Here is an 18,378-nt window from a genome sequence, read left to right as displayed (position 1 = left end):
ATGTTAAACAGACGTGTAAAAGGATATCCTCCGTTGGATCCTTATTCTTCCATCTTTGACAAATCTTTCATTGACCATAAAACAAGAAGTCTGCTACTTAATTGCCACATTGTATTCATTTTGTGTTGGGTGTTCCGTTGTTCTTGTTAGGCAGAGTGAAGAACAGAGGAAGGTATCTGCGTTCAATCAATTTAATATTGTTTGGACACGTTTTCTTTTGCAGGTCTTACTTTGTCTTCAAACCTTAAACGTGCTCCAGTTTTCTGTCGTCAATTTGGTCGCCGACTTCTCAATCACCACATCAGAGCAATCAACATATGTATCAATCATCATTTACATTTATATGAATTTCATCACATTTTTTCCTTTTTTCATAGACGAAACGAAATTTCTTCCATAGCAAATTCTGTAGACCTATTTTCAGTCTTGAAGTTGTTCATCTGCACAAGGCTTTGATTGGTGAGGTCATTGATCCTAGTGGCTCAAATTCGTGTGAAGCCTGCTCTTGGTGGGACATTCACCGATATTGTCATGTGGGCTTTTTGCCCCTTCAATGGTCCTCGCACTCTCAAACTTGGAATTATGAACGTTGCTCTTAGCAAGATTGGTCGGCATGTGGGTGACTGGGAACATTTCACTCTCTGAATAAGCAACTTCACTGGAGAGCTGTGGCGTACATACTTAACTACGGGTGAATGATAAAGCCATTGTTTACTTCTCTAAAAATGGACACACGGCTAGTTGACATACAAGGTTGATGTAACTTTTACTTCCAAAACTTAAAAAAGGGGTCAAATATCAAAAAATGTTGTTTTTTCAAGTTTTTTTCATTAATTTTGAAAAATTTATTTACATATTTATGAACAGTTAAAATTAACTGAATTTATTAATTATATTATTTTTCTCTTAAATCATAAAAATTAACAATTTTTCCTTAATTCAAATTCTTAAAAATAATATTTTCTTTTTAGAGTTTTTCAAACTTTTATATTTAATTTTTTTGATAACAAAAAGATTTTTTTAGTGATCTCTAGACAACGTCTCTTTCTTTTCAATGTGTTTTTTTTTCGATCATCCTTCTTTCAATGTGATATGGTATCATCTTCGTTGGAGAACGAAGACAAGGTCTTTGTTAGAGACAAAGAATAGTCATCTTCGTTCTCTGATAAAGATGATATTGCACTGTATCTAAAAAAAGATGTTTTATAGAGTATTTTATATTATTTTAGAAAAAATGAAAAGCACAATTTTTAACGCATCTAAATGTTTTCTTATTTTTGGTTTTATAGTATTTTATATAGCATTTATAATTTTTAGAATATGAACAAGTCATCAAATGATTTAAAATATTTAATTATATAATAATATATTAAATATATATTTATTTATATATCGAAAATGAGAACACAGCGTTACACTTTCAAAATAACTCTTTTTCTGGGTCTATTGGGCCTGCACATGCTCAGTCTCTACCGAGTTCCAACCTAAAAACTATTTGAGTCAAATTAACTCTGTCGGGTTCGTGTTTGACTCCAAACAACTTCAACGGTGCAGCCGGTGCGGCCGTGCGCCTGCAGATATCCACCTACTAGAATCGATACGAAGAAAGGAGATAAAAGGCAGAGAGATATGTTGGCGAGAAGGTTGAGTTCTTTATTTAAGAGCTCTCCATCTTCGAAGGTTTCTAGGTTGAATTTCGTCTTTTTCTTCTGTTTTAACTTCGTAAGGATCGGATTGTTAATTCTATTTGTTTTACCTCTATCTGGGTTCTTCACTTTCTTTTACAATAATGGGTTTTTAATTTAGAGTTTCTTTTTCTTTTTTAAAATAATGTAGCAGCTCATTCTGTGTTTTTTTTTAAAATCATACTCATTATTTGATATATTAAGATTCGATTTTAAACTTAAATGTTCTTCTTATGTTAAATCATTTTTATGTGAGAAGCTGAAGTTATGGTCTTTGATCGGTAAAATTGATTCTTTCAGCTCATCAAAGCCTTTGAATGATGAAAAAAGCGAGTCATGGGGTCGTAAAGCCGTGTCTTTTGTCTTGATTACTGTTACTGGCGGTGTGGCTTTGAGTGCTCTTGATGACCTTGCAATTTATCATAGCTGTAGCAGGTATACTTGTTTCCGTCTTCATTTATTGTGTCAGGATCGCCCTTAAGATGTCAAAACGTTTAGTCTTGTTTTATCATTCAAGAATTTTGTAAGGCTTTCTTTATATATTCAGTAAAATTTTGCATTTTGTGTTCTGGAATTTTTGTATGATGCTGTCCGTTTTAGAAGTTATAATTTATTGAACTTTCAGAAAGATGCTCGTTTAAACTTATATATATGTGGTAAATTTTACTTGCTTAAATGAAACCTACAAACCTGTCTATCATTTGCCTTTGAAAATCTCCCAATTAGTTGTTTAGGTAGGGTCTAACTTTGTCATAATTGGTGAACCACGAGGTTGATATAGCCGTTAGGATATCCTTATGGAACCCGAGTACCGTCTTCCTTCCATATACGAGGAGAATAATTTCTGCATTAGTGTAGCCTTATTATGGCTTTTGTTTATCACACAAATCAGAATCAGGTTCCATGATTGCTGACTGGCTGCAACATGTTGTGGCATCAAATAAGGGAGGATACCGGTTTGGTTATATGCACCTTGTTGAATTATACAAATTTAATATCTGAAGTACATAGGGAATGGGTGGGTGATTGGAATTGCGTTCGACACTCCTACTTCAGCATATCTGACAGACACACCAAACAAAAAAAAACTGCAATTTCTTTGTAAGCTTCTTTGTTGCATGATGTTTTGTATGAAATGTAGATACCTGTCAGATGCCACGTGCACATATTGTTTGTTCAAGCATTAAAAGATTTAAATTCGACAGCTAAACTAAGGAAATTATTTTATCAGATAACTAGATGCATAATTGCCCAACATGTTCTACTGAACTGGAGAACTGGATTGGCCTGAATAAAAGATCCACTAGCATAGGCAGCAGCCAAGTTCAATTTTCAAACAGAAATCTCATGTCAACCCTCTAGCTCCTCTGCTGTACTAGAACCAGTCAACTTGTCTAGTTTTGAAAGCTTCAGTCAGTTTCTAAGGCTAGCTATAAATTTTTATGGGGCTTGTTATCCTAATTTTGGTATGTGTGTTGGAGAGGGAAAAATATTTAAGATTTCCAGCAGTTAAAGGAGGAGATTGGATGAAATAAAGAAGTGGACAGTATTTTCTAATGTTGTTCGCTAGAAACTTCTCTGAGCTAGTGAATGAATATTCTATGTACCCAATATAGCTAGCTAGGGAGTGAGTATACTTCTTTCTATGGTAGTTCTTTTTACCAATCAGTGTTATATCAATAAATGAACAATATGCAGGAAAGCCTGGAATTTGGGCATTTTGTGTGCATTTTGGCTGGTAAAGGTTTATAGTGATGCAAGGCAGTTATTGTTTGATTCCAAAACTATTTGGGTTTTATTTGATTATTTGCTTTCTAATTATTTTTCAGCAAGGCAATGGAGAAAGCGGGAGAGAATCAGGCAATCATTAATGCTATTGGAGAACCAATAAAGAAGGGCCCATGGTACAATGCATCTCTTGCAGTAACTCAGAAGAGACAGTCTGTTTCTTGTACATTTCCTGTCTCAGGTCCCCTAGGCGATGGAGTCTTCCGGTTGAAGGCAGTCCGCAATGGAGGTTTGTGCTTTATTTGTATTGTTGTCTGTGCTCTTTATGTTTGATAGGGATCCATCATTCTCTTAAATTGATTGCTAGTTAGCTTAATATCTGAGACATTTTCCAGAAACTTTGTGGTTGCTATAGCTTTTTACAATTTTAAGAAAAAGATGCGAAAAGAAAAGCATCCAAGGATTATCATTAGTATTTTGGGAAGCTAATGTATGCAATATATATAGGTGTGTGTGATAATAATAAGAGCACTTGCAATATTTTTTTGGTGATCATGTTGCAACTGCAACCTGATATCCTTCTTTTTTCTTGCTTAGTGATTTTTATATGGTTATTTTTCACAGATATCTGGTTTTCATCTTTCCGGCCACAGAACTGGGAAATTCTTATCATGGATGCTCTTCTCCATCTTCCTGCAAACGAAGGGAAGCAACAAACAATGCGAATCAACATCTCAGGCAACGTCTCACCTTCAGCTTGTACATCCTGCACTGCTCAGCCGCAGGATAAACAATGAAAAGTGAAATCTACATTGGATTTTCTTTTTCTCTTGCATTTCCGATATCACGTGGCCATCACGACAAATTTTGCAGAATTCTGTTTGCATAATAAGAGAAATTGATGTGTTCTGTAGGTCCATTAGGTATAAAAGCTTCTGTATTTGATTGCTTGGGGAATAATAGTTTTGGATATCAGCACCAATTTCATTCACCAAACATGTATGAATGAGATATATCAAGCTCCATACAAATTGAAATTTCAAGTTTCTAGTTTATCCTGTCAAATTATCTTCAGCCATGATTCTAAGATTTCGTTAGGCCAGAACTCCTGTTTCTCACCTAAGGATTGTTGGAACTAAACTTTTTCATCCCTGCAGTTTGAAGCCAGTTTTTTCAACCATGGTTAGGATTTTTTAGTGAAATTCGTTAAAAATTATCTTTGTATTTTTTTTTTTTTTTTTTTATGAAGCTGAATAATGGCCCGACGCCCTGGCGTTTGAAAAGAGCAAATGTACTTATCTGTATCCCACTGGAAATTGCAGTTTGTCAAAATCAAGGGGTGTGACCTGTCAGCTAAACAGGAAAGGTAGGCATGGAAATAAATAGAAATATATAACAAGAAATTTATTGTCCTTAAAACTGTACAATAATGAGGCAACCAGGGACTCTGTTCCCCCTCTCCATGACAGGAACCTACACCATCGGTATCAACAACTGCCACGTGGAATGATTTAATATTCCGGACGTGAACGCGTTTATCAATTAATTCCCGGAATTGAAACCAACTCTAAAAAATCTGACTGTAATGTAAGCGAGAGTTGGTAGTTGATTGCTGGTGGTGGTGAGACCCTGGTTGAGGTTGAGTAGCTTAGCCTTTGCTTTGCCTTTGTCTTTGTCGTTGTCGTTGTCGTTGTCGTTGTCGTTGGGTAATTGATGTGGTCCCCCACGTGTCACACGCTTGGCAATGAACACGCGGGTCCCATGCTGTCTACCAATGAGATGGATGGTCCCATCTTGTCGAGTTGTCGTTGGGAGCATTTAGGTGGTTTGTTGTCTCTATAGGACGCGAGAATTTCGTGAGTCTCGTTTCTCTTTTTCTCCGTAAATATGAAAGCTGTCTGTCTTATTTCTCACGATATTGACTTTTGGGCTCCTTAGGCCTGAAGGGATAGTATTTCCAATTTAATAATTTTTATTTATTTTTTAATATAGCGTGAAAATTATGAGTCTATTATATTATGAAAAGGAAGGTGTGAGAATAATTTTAATTATTTAATTATTTAATCTTATCTTGCCAGCAGGTTTGTCGTATGTTGTTCTCTTAATTTTTATTATATAATTAATTTTCAGTTAAGGTAATTATTATTATGGATAATTCTTGGAATTTCAATGAATAAAAAAAAAAAAAGGAATTAAAGCGAAGAAAATCGACCAACAACCATAGATTTAGATTTAGATTTATATAGTAGTCTAGAAATGATTAAAAAAATAAAAACAAAAATAGATTGAGGATCACGAAGGAGACATGTGGGTCACACAGCAATCACCACCCCCACCATCACCTACACTGCCACTACCAGTACCAAACCCGAGTTTATTTGTGTTTCCAATACTCACTCACCAAACTAACAACTCAATATCTTCTTCTTTACAATTCTTGATTGAACCCCTTCTCTTTTTTATTTGAACTTATTTTGTATATAAGCAACCTGTTTTCTTCTTTCTTCTTCCTTTTCGTCTTACAAAACAAATGTCTGCGAGTGGGTCAGTTTCGACGGTGTCGAGAGATGATAATCTGGTGTTATCTTCTGAGGATTCTTCCAGTCCTGATGAGTCTGACCTCGAGTTGGCACTTGGGTTGAGTCTTGGTGGTGGTGGTGGTAATTCTGGGTTTAGGCTTCAACAACAAGCCACTTCTGCTGCCCAATATGCTCGTATTTTCACTGCTAAAGATTTCCCTTCTTCCTCTTCTTTTTCTTCTTCCTCTTCTTCTTTGAGCAAACCTAATCATGCCTCCGCTGGTACCAAGAGAAGTGCTGATTCTGTGGCTAATGCTGCCAGGTAACTCTTTACCCTTAACTTTTTATCTCATAATTCTAATATATGCTTATATTTCTGTTATTATATTTGTTGATAGTTTGGTATAGGAATTTATTGATTGAGAGATGATTATAGATGTTTGTCTTAGGACGATGGAGTTTTTATGCTGGTATGATTTTTGATATCGATTTGTTGCTTAATAGTTTCCGCAAATTTGTTAAAGTTCATTATCTTTGCATTTAATTTATTGATCAACCCTAAAATTCAGAACTTGTTCTTCATGGAGCGCATAGGGAATCCTTATTATATCTCGTGACAGGATTGTTTCTGTTTGATCATGTTCCTTGTTTCTGATAGACGCTTTTTTTTCCCCCTTTTTACTGTATTTTTTAGATGCATTGTATGATAGATATGGGATCTACAGCTAGCTTTACCTCACAAGCCTGGAATAATAATCTAGATCTTCTTCACGGGATCTTGCTTAAAGTTACTTTAATTTTAGAATTTGTAACAAGCATAGTTGTTGAAATCCGTATCTGAATAATCAGATTTTTGTATCTCTCAGGTTTGAGAATTAAGCCTGTTTTTTCTAAAGTTCAAAGTAAACTTAGGATTGTAGGATCAGTCTGGCAAGCATGTATTTATTTATTTTATTTGAAACCAAGAAATTATTTTAAAACTACAAGTAAGCACAATACAAAATCAATCAATAACATCCAAAAACACTGCTATGATCCAATAAAAATCACCTTTACTGTACAGCCCAATCCCCAGGAATACAATTAAACTTTCAAAACCCCTTCTCAATTGGGATGGTAAAGAAAAATTACTAACCTTGAAATTCCTTGGAGAATGTTGTAAGCATGTCAAGAGCAAAATTATTATTCTCAATGAAGTTTTATGGTACTTGGTTGTTTGTATAAATCATCATGCGTTTATGTTTGTCAACATAGTATAAAGTTCTGAATGAATTTAAGCTTGTTAGTTTTGGGTTTTTGAACCTTTTCTGAGACTGGCATTGGATTTTTGGTTTAATTTAAATCTTGAATCAGTCAAGTCGTGGGATGGCCTCCTATCAGAGCATACAGAATGAACAGCATGGCCAATCAAGCAAAATCAGTAGCCACTGAAGAGTACAACTCAATGATCGAGAAACACAAAAGAAAGAATGGTGTGGTAGAGAAGACCACCAATTGCAGCAACAAGAACAATGGCACAGCTAAAACCAGGAGTTCCCTGTTTGTGAAGGTGAATATGGATGGAATTCCAATTGGCAGGAAGGTTGATCTGAATACTCATAGCTGTTATGAAACCTTAGCACAGACTCTGGAGGATATGTTCACCAGGCCAACTACAACTATCACTGGAATAAGTGAGTTTTTCATATCTTCATAATTTAGTTCTGAACTTTTCTATTAATTTGGTGTTTTCTCTATGTAGCTAAAGTTATTTTCTATTTTATTCTCTTGTGATGATGAAGTTTGAATGATTCCAATCTTTATGTTTGAATTAATATTGTGAAAACGTTAATAAGGAATGTGGTGGAAGTGGATCTCTTTCCCTACATTCTATATGGGAAGAAGTATTTAAGTGGTCATTATTCTCCTATCAAATTTGGCTCAAATTCCTTGACTTTTGTGTTCCTTCAAATTTAGACCAGCATATTAAAAAAATTTTAAAATCCTACAAGACATTATATGGTTTCAGAAAACCTGAGTTTAGACATGCTAATTTAATGTCATTTACAAGGTAGTCAATGAAGTAAAAGTACTGTTTTTTGATCGGGGCATCATTGTGCTGTTAGGATCAAGCGTAAAGGAACATGATACAAGGGCGGAAGCAACAAGACATTCAAATTTGCTGGATGGAAAGTCTGACTTTGTGCTCACTTATGAGGACAAGGAGGGAGATTGGATGCTTGTGGGAGATGTTCCTTGGGGGTATGTACTCACTAGCAAAAATGTGCTCAGATATTAATCCTATTTATGTCTACACATGTTCAATACATATCATTTTTATCTATTGCCTAGGCCTGAAAGTCCAAAGTTGGAGTTTATATCATCATAATAGGAGGAAGAAATATAGTGGTTAACAAAGTATTAGAATAATGAGTTGCTTGTGATTATCTTATGTGTATAATATGACAGAGTTCTTTTGAGTATAAGAAATCATTTGCTCATCTCTCTCTCTCTCTCACAAACAAGCTTCTTTATTATTAATTAGGAAAAGATCAGTGGAGGACAACCAATCAATGATCTTTTTAATTATTTGATCATTTCTGATTTCTCTTGTAGCTTTCCTTAGGATGCATGTGGTGTTTGATTTCTACAAATTCACCTCATAAGATGTTGCTTTGTCACCTTAAAAAGGGAGATTGTGCAAAGATATTGCAAATAGAACTTAGTAACATTGGATTTTGGCTGCAGAATGTTGATGATACTCATTCTTCTAATGCTCAACCACAAAGAAATTCACAAACCTTAGTCTTCCTGACTAATTGGTTATGTATTTCATTTATTTGCTCTCTTTCAAGGGCTCATTGTCTTTAACTCACAGTTCCACAAAGTAATTTATTTTATGTTGGAGGAGAAAGATATGAAATTGACTTCTGGAAGTTATATGGCCTAAGTTCTTTCTACCATTAGAAAATGAATTATTTCATTGAAGCAAAGATCTTTCTGCTGTTACTGTTCTCAGTTACAGTGACAACTCTCAGGTAGAACTGCAATAAGGCACTCTATTTGTTGTTGTATGTTTTGTCTGGGCAAATGTTTTTCTCATACAATCATGCAATGCTGTTGAAGAATGGTGAAGAAGTTAGAAAAAATGCTCCATTAGTTGAATTTAAAGAGTTCTGTAAATACTTTGTTGTGAAGTATGCTCTACTGATTGAAGCTTTTTTTCTGTCATCTCATTAGGTTGGCATTGAAATTAATGTAATCACTAAGTTTCTTTTCAGGATGTTCCTTAGCTCTGTGAAGAGGCTTAGAATCATGAGGACATCCGAAGCTACAGGACTTGGTATGCAGATGTGCACTAAACTTAATGATTCTCTACCCAATATGTTGTATTTTCATGCATTCTCATTATGCTTGTTTTATCCTTATTTGCAGCTCCGAGGTTACAAGAAAGTAATGGAAGGCTAAGAAACAAGCCCATCTAAGCCGGTTTTCTTTTAATCCTATAAGATGAAAACTTACTGTGTTCTGGAAGATACACAAAGGTGAAAAAATAGATACTAAACAGTACAATCATTTTGACAAGCGAAGATTGGTCCTGTACACACGTTTGTTTGTTTGTGGGTGCTGTATTATTTTGTTTTGATTTTGTTCGTTCCTCGTTGCAAGTCTCCGGGAATTCTCACTATACTTTTTTGGAAGCCACAAGCACCTTACTTTTCTATGTAATATATAAATGCATACTTCAATGAATGCTGTGTTTGATGCTGTATATATTGAAGCACTTCATGTCTTGTTTTTCTTCTCTTAGAAATGGTCTTTGCCTTACCTTGTCAAAGCAAAGACAATTATGGTTTCTATTTCTGGGTTGACCTGTGCCTTGGTAGTTGAACATATGTTGGAAAATTTTTCGAGGAACAATAAATGATATCTTTATGAGACTTGCTGAGAAATATGCCATCCTAGATAAGAAAGCTTTGTTTGTAATTTAGTAAGCTAATTCTATGAAATTGGAATGTTTAATTAAAAAATAAGGTAGTTATTTAACTTAGCTGAAAAAAAGTTCTGAAATGTCAGCTTGAATTCACCAATAAAATGAAACTTTATTTGCAAGAAAAAGTCTGCATATCATGTACTCCAATATTTTGAACACCAACAACAACTAGTGATTACATACATTAACTTAAACAATTCTACATGCCAAATGAAAATTAGTTTAACCGAATTATGTTCTTAAAGAAGGCCATTAACAGTATTTGCAAATGAATGGTTATTGCCTCTGCATTCTCTTTGAAGTTTGGCCTCACCAAGCATAGGATGGTCTGACCTTGGGGAGGTTAGCTGTGCAAAGAAGTGCTATTCTAATCTCAAGAATAAGAGCATCTCCTCTTGAACATGCTTACAATATCCAGCACTAAGACTCTTATATGGAGGAGAATTTAACGATAATCATCATCACGCTTAAAAACTTTGAGTTGATATTCAAGAAAAATCATCAGTCAAATTACACATGATTTAGTCAAACAACCCATTGGATTGGAATATGTAATACTTTTCCCTCTCCAGCTTATGAGAAAAGTAGAATAATTATCAATTAAACAGAGGTGTAAAACAAGTAGAATAACAACTTGTTTAGACTGTAACCATGTTATTGTGACTCTAATTACAAAATCTCTATATATTTTAATGGCATGCCCTAAAGAAAAAGAATGAAGGCTACTGGGTGCCCCTCCAGTAAAATTAGCCACCATCTGTATCATCTGTATATCCTACTGTTATAAATGAATTGATGATCAAGTTTCTTCAAACAATTAAATAGACACACCTCTTGGATGGTCCTAAATTATGACCCCAGGATGAATGCTTGTATTTCAGCCCAACTAGAAACTGTGTATAATGTGCCAGACATTTTTTTCCATGTAAAGGAACTGTCGTTTGTGAGTTCCTTTTGTTTCTCTACCAAACCGGAGAATAATGGGATGAAGGAAACACCAAACTGCTTACCCAGTCTCCTCAGGCTGGAACTTGAACCAATTACTATGCCTATATCTGCTTCAAGAAGGCAGAGCAGGTCACCTAGTGAAACTCCAATATAAACTGTCAAGTTCTGGCCATTATTGCTGCAATCCTTTACAATGTCATTCAAGATTTGACACTTCTCCAAGGGAGACTCCAAATTCTTAACAATATCACCTGTTGATATGGATTCTTCATACACTAATTCATTTGAATGCACTTTCAGCACATTTAGATCCCCTGCAATGAAAGGGAAAATACTAACAAGCTTGAAACAAATCAGAAAAATCAATTCAGCAATATTCCTCAAGTTGTGTATGAAAGAAATTGGGAATAATCACGAATATTAAGATAATAAAATGGTTTATGCTGAAATAATCCTGTCAATCATAGAATCCTATCAACAAAGAGAGTTATATTCTTCAAAATTCACCTTCAACAACATCAGCTACGTCCCGTAAAAATAAGAGATCAAACTTCTATCCATCCCACATCCAAATCTTTAAAAGAAACAAGAGCATAGCCCGCATATCACTCTACTGTTCCTTTACCCTAAACAACTTTCATTCTTAGTTTAGTTCAACTTAAATGGTTATATTAGAATATATCCTCTCATCTCTTGATTTTTAAAATAAAAAATAAATAAATCTACTGTTGAGAAACATGGCACCAAGAAAGAATTCAAGTCTCAAAATTGTTCACACCACTTATTTCAAACTTTTAACTACTTCATGGCAAATGACTTGATGTGTAGAGCGATAACAGAACATCTGAATCCTTTCCGGTCAATGAAAAGATTATTAAGCATAGCAATTTTCAGGCAAAAGCAAACAGCTTGATAGCAAAGCCAAATTATTTGAAAGAGTTTCTTTCCAGAGTCCCTTCAGTAAATTTCCAGTTTCAGGCAAAGACAACAGGGGTCAGAAATACAGTTAAGAGACTTTCAGTCAGGTGTCACCATCAAGTGGACCATAGTTTACAGTATTTTGTTTTCAAAATGGACCAATCTAGCAAGTACGACAGTGAACATGTGCTGGAATAAAGATTCAGTATATAAAAAATAAAGCACATAAGATATATAAGTTTTAAATATGAGTACCTGATGAGAATGCAGACCGTATAAGATCACCACACCAACAGTATGAAAGAACATGAACATTGGTCTTATAATTTTCACTTTTTACAATCTTTTGAAAGAACCCTCTACATCCATCTTGAAGAGTGAGAAGTTGACCAGTTCGTTTTATGTCCTCCAGATTTATACCCTTCAGTACTCCTGACTCTACCACCCTTGAATTAGCCTTTCTCTCAAACTCTGCAAGTTGCTTGAGTGCTTCACACAAACCTTCATAATCAAATTTTCCCACTGCAAAAGCAGATGATACTATAAGCATAGAAATTTGAGCAAACATTTCATACTGTTAACTGGAAGTTGTATTGATTCAATAGCACCACAAGGTTTATATAGCTTAAACGCCAACACCAGAAAAGGGAAATAATGAGAAACACAGCTGCTACACTCATTTTATCTCGACTTCTGGATTACAAATCTAAATCACATCAACACTTTGTCAAATTCTTGAACCAAACATGCCCTAAAAGAGTTAAATTTTTGCCAAAACACTTTAAAATTGTGAAGACATATAAATCTACTATTAGATTTAGTAAATCAACTGTTCATTATACCTGCTTCAGAGGGCATGATACAATCTATGCATTGTTCATGCTCTTCAGTATACTTGTTGGAAAGAACTCCCCATGTGTTCCTCAAATCAGCAGATGATTTTCGAGGGAGTTTTGATTCAGACTGATCAGGATCAGCCTTTTGTGATGTTACAATTGCAATTTCTGCTAAAATGGCAGAGGAATCAAAAGCAGTGCATGTTAAGTCAAAGTCACAGAATATGGTAAGTTGGCCTTCTGCAGGATCCTTCACCCAAGACAAAGGAACTACTGTTGGCTGCATCATTGGTTGAGCACAGTAAAAATTAACTTCAAGTTTCATAGCTTGATGATAGAGCTTTTCGATGACATCAAGTTCTTCTCCTGTCAGAGAAACACTTAGTTTATCCAGCAACTCCTCAGTCTGTGCAATGGATTCCTGGAACCAGAATTTGTTTGATTTGATCAGCAAGGTATCAACCAAAACATCATGACAAAAATCTTAGTAATCTCACAAACCTCAAAGGTTTCAGAGCAATAATATTCAACCCACTTCTTGTAAACATGGCTACTATCATTAGGATCCAGAAGAGGCTGAATCTCTTTAGTTATAAATGCAAAGAGCCTCAAGCAAGGTGATATAGCACTAATTGTATAAGCAGCAACTTTTGTCTTCTCAAAAGGAGTTACAATTTTACCAAGTACTTTTTCTCCTTCAACTTTTCCCGAGGCTGTTGCCAGCAAAAATTGTGTGTATTTGAGCGTGGCATTGTTGATCATGCACTCTTCTGGGAGTTCAAAGCCCCATTCCTGCATAAGAGACTCCTTCAGAATATACACTGAAAAGAACCACCAGCATGAATGAAAGCAAAAAGGAAATATAAACAACTGGTCATTGCCATATAAAGTTGAAGTTCATAGTTCACCGGATACGATTACTGGGAAAAGAAAAATATCCAAAAACCTATGGACCTGTGGCACACTCACAAACATGCAAAGTCCTGAATCAATATGGGCAAGTCAGCATGTTTATATCCAAACTAAAGCATGCTCATATCAGAAACAAAGAATACATCAACATCTCTGTTCCAGGAAAGAAACAGATGAATTCTATCGGAGTTACAAATTTGTGGAAAGTGGCAACAAATACCAATATTTGTTCAACTCAGATAACTTACAAGTCCACTAAATCAAAATATGGACTTTTTAAAATATTTGAGAAGAATGCATTATAGATAATAACACCCTTTCCATTAATTTTCAGGCAAATTCAAAAGGTTTATGGCTTGTTATACGAATCAAAATCAGTAATATATCAAAAATCCAGATAGGACCAGTCCAAACTGAAGAACAACTTCTTGGGTTTCTCCAGCAATGGCTAATTACATAATTACAGAATACATGCAAATTATCGACTCAATAATGTCCCATCTCCATTCAGCGTTTACTGTTTAGAATACAAGGACAGTAATTATTGTTCTTTAAACTTTACATGTTGTGGTCAAACTCGTTGAATCCAAGGAAACAAATAATTGTTTTAATTTAATTTACACCGCTTCAGCCTTTGGGTTTGCCGAAACTAAAGATACATGGTTGGTTGGCATTAGGAAAGGAGGCATTATTGGTTAGTTGTAAAGTGCGATATTTCCAACTCAACTACTCCACCTTATCTTCAATTATCAATCAACAGCAAATGAACGTTAATCTTAGCAGCTAGTAATTGACAAGAAAATGCCATATAATCAGAAGAATAAAACAAAGGGGTAAGCTTACGCGGACAAGGGAATCGAGCGTTTTAAGCTTATGCTTAACACGTTTCCGGAGCTTGCGTATGGCACACTTGTCCTCTTCATCGTCTGCACATTCTTCTGCCAATTCAAAACTAAAAAACAGAAAAACAACATTAAAAGAAGACGTTTCAATCTAATCCAAATCTAAGACAGAAAAGTGATAAAAATGAAAAATTGATGATGAAGATTCTTACCAGTGAGCGAAGGCTTTGAGGAAATGAACATCTTGAGAGACGCAATTAAGAAAAGTATTAGAGTTCAACGTTCCAGCGGCTAAAGAAACAAAAAAGGGACTGTACATAATAAAAACAGACTCGTTCTTGAACTTGATCCAGAACTTTCTGGCTAATCTTCCTTCGTCCTCTCCTCCCATTGTCATTAACACGGACGTCGTATTGCGATCAAACGACGTTGAAAACTTGGAAAGAAAGAAATAGAAAGCTTGGTTCAAAGAAATGGAATGAAAAGTTGGCCTGTATATGTGTGTACATAAAGAAACGAATCCAAAATTGCGGGATAAAAGAAGAAGGCGGTGGCGGTCAGGTCTGTCAACAGAGGAGAAACACGAACGTCTCGTGAGTAGAATGGGGCCGACAGAAGGAGAATGAGTCACCACCACTCGCGTAATGTTACGAGATCGTGGTGTTTCGCTTCGCTGCTGCCCCTCCTCACCTGGTCTACAAAAAGAGAAGGAAAGACAGGGAGGGAGAGGCAGTGGGAGAAAAGCGCGTCGACGAACTGCTATCAAAAGGTGACACGTAGGATTGTGGTCCCCACTGGGGTGGATTTTACACTGTGTAAATCAATTCATGAAATATTATGAATTTTAATTTTAAAGGAACTAAAATCAAATATTTGGAATGGAAAATACTTAATTGTTAATCAGTCATTGCTGATTAGGCAGGTGCTAAATGTGTATATTTATTTGTGTTAATATGCTTCACGATACTTTCAGCCTAAACCTCCATTAATATATATTTATAATAATATTATTATGTATATTTACTTATATATTTTATAATATAATTAAATATTATTTTATTATTATTTTAAAATTATTTAATTATATAATAATATATTTATATTTATTTATGTATTTAAATAAATATAATTTTATTGTTTATTTGTAAGATTGGATTGGTTCAGTGAATGTAAATCAATTTAAAAAAAAAAAATGGTGCACAAGGGAAGGCACGTGGATTGATGGTATTTATTGATTGAGGGTGCATGGATTGTCTTTTTCGCGTTTCCTTCTGGAATTCGATGCCACTGCGACGTCGTGTATCATCTTTTCTTCATGTTAACAATTGCTTCTCCTCGAAGCTTCAAACACGGTGCCTTGAAAAGGACAAATTTGAAACATATGAGATAGTCCATTATTTCAATGGCCGAGATGTTTGCTTCACTTCTGGTATAGTAAAATTTTAAAATTTTATTATTTATTTTTTAAAATTTATTAAAATTTGCGGCTAGAATAAAGAATAAAATCATTTTTAAACAATAATATTTAAAAAAATAAAAATTTATATCATTTTACCCTCTTAATTTGAAAAACTAACAATTTCTTCTTAAAATTAAGTTTTGAAAAGTAACATTTTTTCTTTACCTAAGGTTTTCAAATTTCGCCAATGAATTTCCGGTGAACAATAGTCGATCTCTCTCCCACCAACAACATATCTCCCTCCAACACTTTTCCTCCAATCGACGATGTCTAGATTTAATAGAGTTCAAATGAAAGGTTTTGACTTTTTGTTTAGATTTTTTTCTAGATTCTATTGAATCTAGACATTATTGATTGAAGGAAAACATCAAAAGGAGAGAAGTTATCGGGAGAGAGAGAGATTAGCCATCATTCATTGAAAATTTGTTAACGAAATTTGAAACCCTAGGTAAGGGAAAAATATCATTTTTCAAAACTTAATTTTGAGGAAAAATTATTAGTTTTTCAAATTAAAGAATAAAATGTATAAACTTTTATCTTTGAAATATTATTGTTAAATAAAGATTTTGTACTTAACTCTAACTAAAAATTTTAATAAATTTTTAAAAATTAAAGGATTGGATTTTGAGATTTTACTATGCTTTTGATGGCAATAAATCTTTTGACCTATTTCAAATGGCATGAGCGAATTGACATGCAATACTAAATCATTGAAAATGTAATTGCTATACCAACCTAAAAAAGGGGTTGCTTGTGATGTTACAGTTTTGGGCTTTTATGATCCATTGATATTGTTTTGGGCTGAAGCAAGCATGCTGAGAATCTGAAGTTTTAGAGCCACGTGTTGAGACATGCACGTGCATGGGTGGGATGAAGAGGGAAGAAAGTACTTGAAGTGAATGGCTATCCTTCTTACGCATTACTCTTGGTTTCATATCACGCCACAAAACTGTCTTTTGATCAATTGTTCTTTCCGTCTCTCTGGTCCTTCGCAATGGCAATAACTTTACATCCGCTTGCATTAGCATCTCCGGTCTCACACTGTTGGCACCAACACCATCCACGCTTTCTCTCAGGTTTATTTTTCTCGTCTTATCTTTACAAAGTTTCTGGAATTAGAGCTGAAAGAAAACAGTGCAGTAACTGTGCAATGCTTGAATGGTTTAATGTTCTTGGTTTTTCAGTTCTCTTTTAAATGCATTTTTTTAGTTGTTTTTAAGGATATTTTGTCCTGTTTTTGGTTATTTTTTATTATTATTATTATTATTATATGTGGAGGAACGTGTGTGTAAGTGAAATTGGGGGGGGGGGTGTTTGATTTTGCTTAATTTGGTTTGTTTTAGGGTTAGTAGATATGATTAATTACTGAATTTTTTTATTTTTCAGTTGACATTCTTGATATTGCATTTCTCAAGTTAAGGAAAATTATTCAGTGGAAATGTACTTAACGTGGTACATTTTTTAACCAAAAACTTGTTTGTCTGATAAAATGGGTGAGTAATGTTCTCAAGGAGGTTCGGATTGGCTAAAATCATACTAATTGATTAAGCGGCATTGAGAGAATTAGTGTGGACTGCATGAATTCTTTAGTAACTATCTAAAATTAATATGTTTGAAGAAGGCAAACAAGTAGCTTCCCGTCTATTATAAAATTAATATGTTACGCGCAAAATCCGTTTTGGCAATTTCATTTTGCAGGTATAGTAACATGGTCTGTTCATAGAAATGCACACTCACCCTTCAATGGCCAATCTTTACGCCTGACTTGCCCATGCTTGGCCCCATTAAGAACTAACTCTCGGATATCTGGATGCATAACAATGATGGTCAAACCAACAATCCAGTTCATCCGAGGAACCGATGAATTGACAATACCAGATGTGAGGCTAACCAAATCAGGAGATGGTACAAATGGTGTGGCTATATTCAGTTTTGAGCAACCCTCGGTTTTTGACTCGTCCAGTGAAATTGGTGATATCACTGGACTTTATATGATTGATGAGGAAGGGGTTCTTCAATCAGTTGATGTAAGTGCGAAATTCGTCAATGGAAAGCCTGCAAGGATTGAATCAAAATATGTAATGCGGTCACCCAAAGAGTGGGACAGATTCATGAGGTTCATGGAGCGATATGCAAATCAGAATGGCTTGCAATTTGTCAAAAGTTGAGGCACTGTACATTCTCTCGTTTCTCCTTCGTTGCTTTTAGTAGTCACCTCTTTGGTTTTGTCTAATGCAAGTGAAACTTGAAGGCCTTGGCTGACTGCTTTGTTGGTTTAATGCAAATACTACAATGCTCCCCTCTCTCCATCAAGACCACGAATTTTGATGTTTCTGTTGATGTATGATTCTCTTTCCTTCATTATGTACATCTGAGCTGACATTCCATGTTCTTGAACTTTGTTCAATGAGTCAATCTGTATTCGGAATCTCTCTCAGAACAGATGAAAGCATATATATTTAATGAATATATTCATTATTGGAATGTTTGTCTGAGAATGAGATGTGTCCTCCACGAGATATGGCATTGATTGAATAATTCCTTACAAATTTGTTTAT

The 18,378-nt window shown here is 34.8% G+C and overlaps 4 protein-coding genes across 5 annotated transcripts; 3 read left to right on the top strand and 1 right to left on the bottom strand.

Annotated features, from left to right (window-relative positions):
• Positions 1-1,424: 1,424 nt before the first annotated feature.
• On the top strand, positions 1,425-4,478 carry LOC123223573. Of its 2 annotated transcripts, none has more exons than XM_044646794.1 (4): positions 1,425-1,688; positions 1,986-2,120; positions 3,515-3,702; positions 4,038-4,478. In XM_044646794.1, the coding sequence occupies exons 1-4, from the start codon at positions 1,630-1,632 to the stop codon at positions 4,208-4,210; spliced, it is 555 nt and encodes a 184-aa protein (XP_044502729.1). In that variant the 5' UTR covers positions 1,425-1,629; the 3' UTR covers positions 4,211-4,478. The 2 variants fall into 2 exon arrangements, with proteins under 2 accessions (XP_044502729.1, XP_044502730.1); XM_044646795.1 differs by lacking the exon at positions 1,425-1,688 and adding an exon at positions 1,698-1,722.
• Positions 4,479-5,745: 1,267 nt separating this feature from the next.
• On the top strand, positions 5,746-9,683 carry LOC123223572 (auxin-responsive protein IAA11-like). Its single transcript, XM_044646793.1, has 5 exons — positions 5,746-6,254; positions 7,286-7,605; positions 8,038-8,173; positions 9,193-9,254; positions 9,347-9,683. Exons 1-5 carry the CDS (start codon positions 5,944-5,946, stop codon positions 9,394-9,396), a joined length of 879 nt encoding a protein of 292 aa, XP_044502728.1. The 5' UTR covers positions 5,746-5,943; the 3' UTR covers positions 9,397-9,683.
• A 683-nt stretch (positions 9,684-10,366) lies between these two features.
• LOC123224182 (bifunctional TH2 protein, mitochondrial-like) lies at positions 10,367-15,193 on the bottom strand. Its single transcript, XM_044647769.1, has 6 exons — positions 14,574-15,193; positions 14,363-14,471; positions 13,109-13,399; positions 12,614-13,028; positions 12,027-12,293; positions 10,367-11,167 (listed from the first exon to the last, which is right to left on the bottom strand). The coding sequence occupies exons 1-6, from the start codon at positions 14,756-14,758 to the stop codon at positions 10,755-10,757; spliced, it is 1,680 nt and encodes a 559-aa protein (XP_044503704.1). The 5' UTR covers positions 14,759-15,193; the 3' UTR covers positions 10,367-10,754.
• A 1,540-nt stretch (positions 15,194-16,733) lies between these two features.
• LOC123223607 (photosystem II reaction center PSB28 protein, chloroplastic-like) lies at positions 16,734-18,304 on the top strand. The gene is made up of 2 exons (XM_044646849.1): positions 16,734-16,896; positions 17,519-18,304. The coding sequence occupies exons 1-2, from the start codon at positions 16,815-16,817 to the stop codon at positions 17,986-17,988; spliced, it is 552 nt and encodes a 183-aa protein (XP_044502784.1). The 5' UTR covers positions 16,734-16,814; the 3' UTR covers positions 17,989-18,304.
• The last annotated feature ends 74 nt before the right edge of the window (positions 18,305-18,378 follow it).

This window comes from Mangifera indica, chromosome 8 (genome assembly GCF_011075055.1).
Source record: "Mangifera indica cultivar Alphonso chromosome 8, CATAS_Mindica_2.1, whole genome shotgun sequence".
NCBI classification, from domain to species: domain Eukaryota; kingdom Viridiplantae; phylum Streptophyta; class Magnoliopsida; order Sapindales; family Anacardiaceae; genus Mangifera; species Mangifera indica.
The sequence above is the reverse complement of the archived record's forward strand: the minus strand, read 5'-3'. Positions and strand labels throughout refer to the sequence as shown.

Excerpts from the sequence above, each read along its gene's own strand:
- LOC123223573 (XM_044646794.1), top strand. The coding sequence starts at position 1,630 with ATGTTGGCGAGAAGGTTGAGTTCTTTATTTAAGAGCTCTCCATCTTCG. Across the intron at positions 1,689-1,985 it reads CCATCTTCGAAGGTTTCTAG|CTCATCAAAGCCTTTGAATG; the intron begins GTTGAATTTCGT and ends TGATTCTTTCAG. Across the intron at positions 3,703-4,037 it reads GAAGGCAGTCCGCAATGGAG|ATATCTGGTTTTCATCTTTC; the intron begins GTTTGTGCTTTA and ends TATTTTTCACAG.
- LOC123223572 (XM_044646793.1), top strand. The coding sequence starts at position 5,944 with ATGTCTGCGAGTGGGTCAGTTTCGACGGTGTCGAGAGATGATAATCTG. Across the intron at positions 6,255-7,285 it reads TCTGTGGCTAATGCTGCCAG|TCAAGTCGTGGGATGGCCTC; the intron begins GTAACTCTTTAC and ends ATCTTGAATCAG. Across the intron at positions 7,606-8,037 it reads TACAACTATCACTGGAATAA|GATCAAGCGTAAAGGAACAT; the intron begins GTGAGTTTTTCA and ends TTGTGCTGTTAG.
- LOC123224182 (XM_044647769.1), bottom strand. The coding sequence starts at position 14,758 with ATGACAATGGGAGGAGAGGACGAAGGAAGATTAGCCAGAAAGTTCTGG. Across the intron at positions 13,400-14,362 it reads CGCTCGATTCCCTTGTCCGC|GAATGGGGCTTTGAACTCCC; the intron begins GTAAGCTTACCC and ends TCTCTTATGCAG. Across the intron at positions 13,029-13,108 it reads ATTGCTCTGAAACCTTTGAG|GAATCCATTGCACAGACTGA; the intron begins GTTTGTGAGATT and ends TTCTGGTTCCAG.
- LOC123223607 (XM_044646849.1), top strand. The coding sequence starts at position 16,815 with ATGGCAATAACTTTACATCCGCTTGCATTAGCATCTCCGGTCTCACAC. Across the intron at positions 16,897-17,518 it reads CCATCCACGCTTTCTCTCAG|GTATAGTAACATGGTCTGTT; the intron begins GTTTATTTTTCT and ends TTCATTTTGCAG.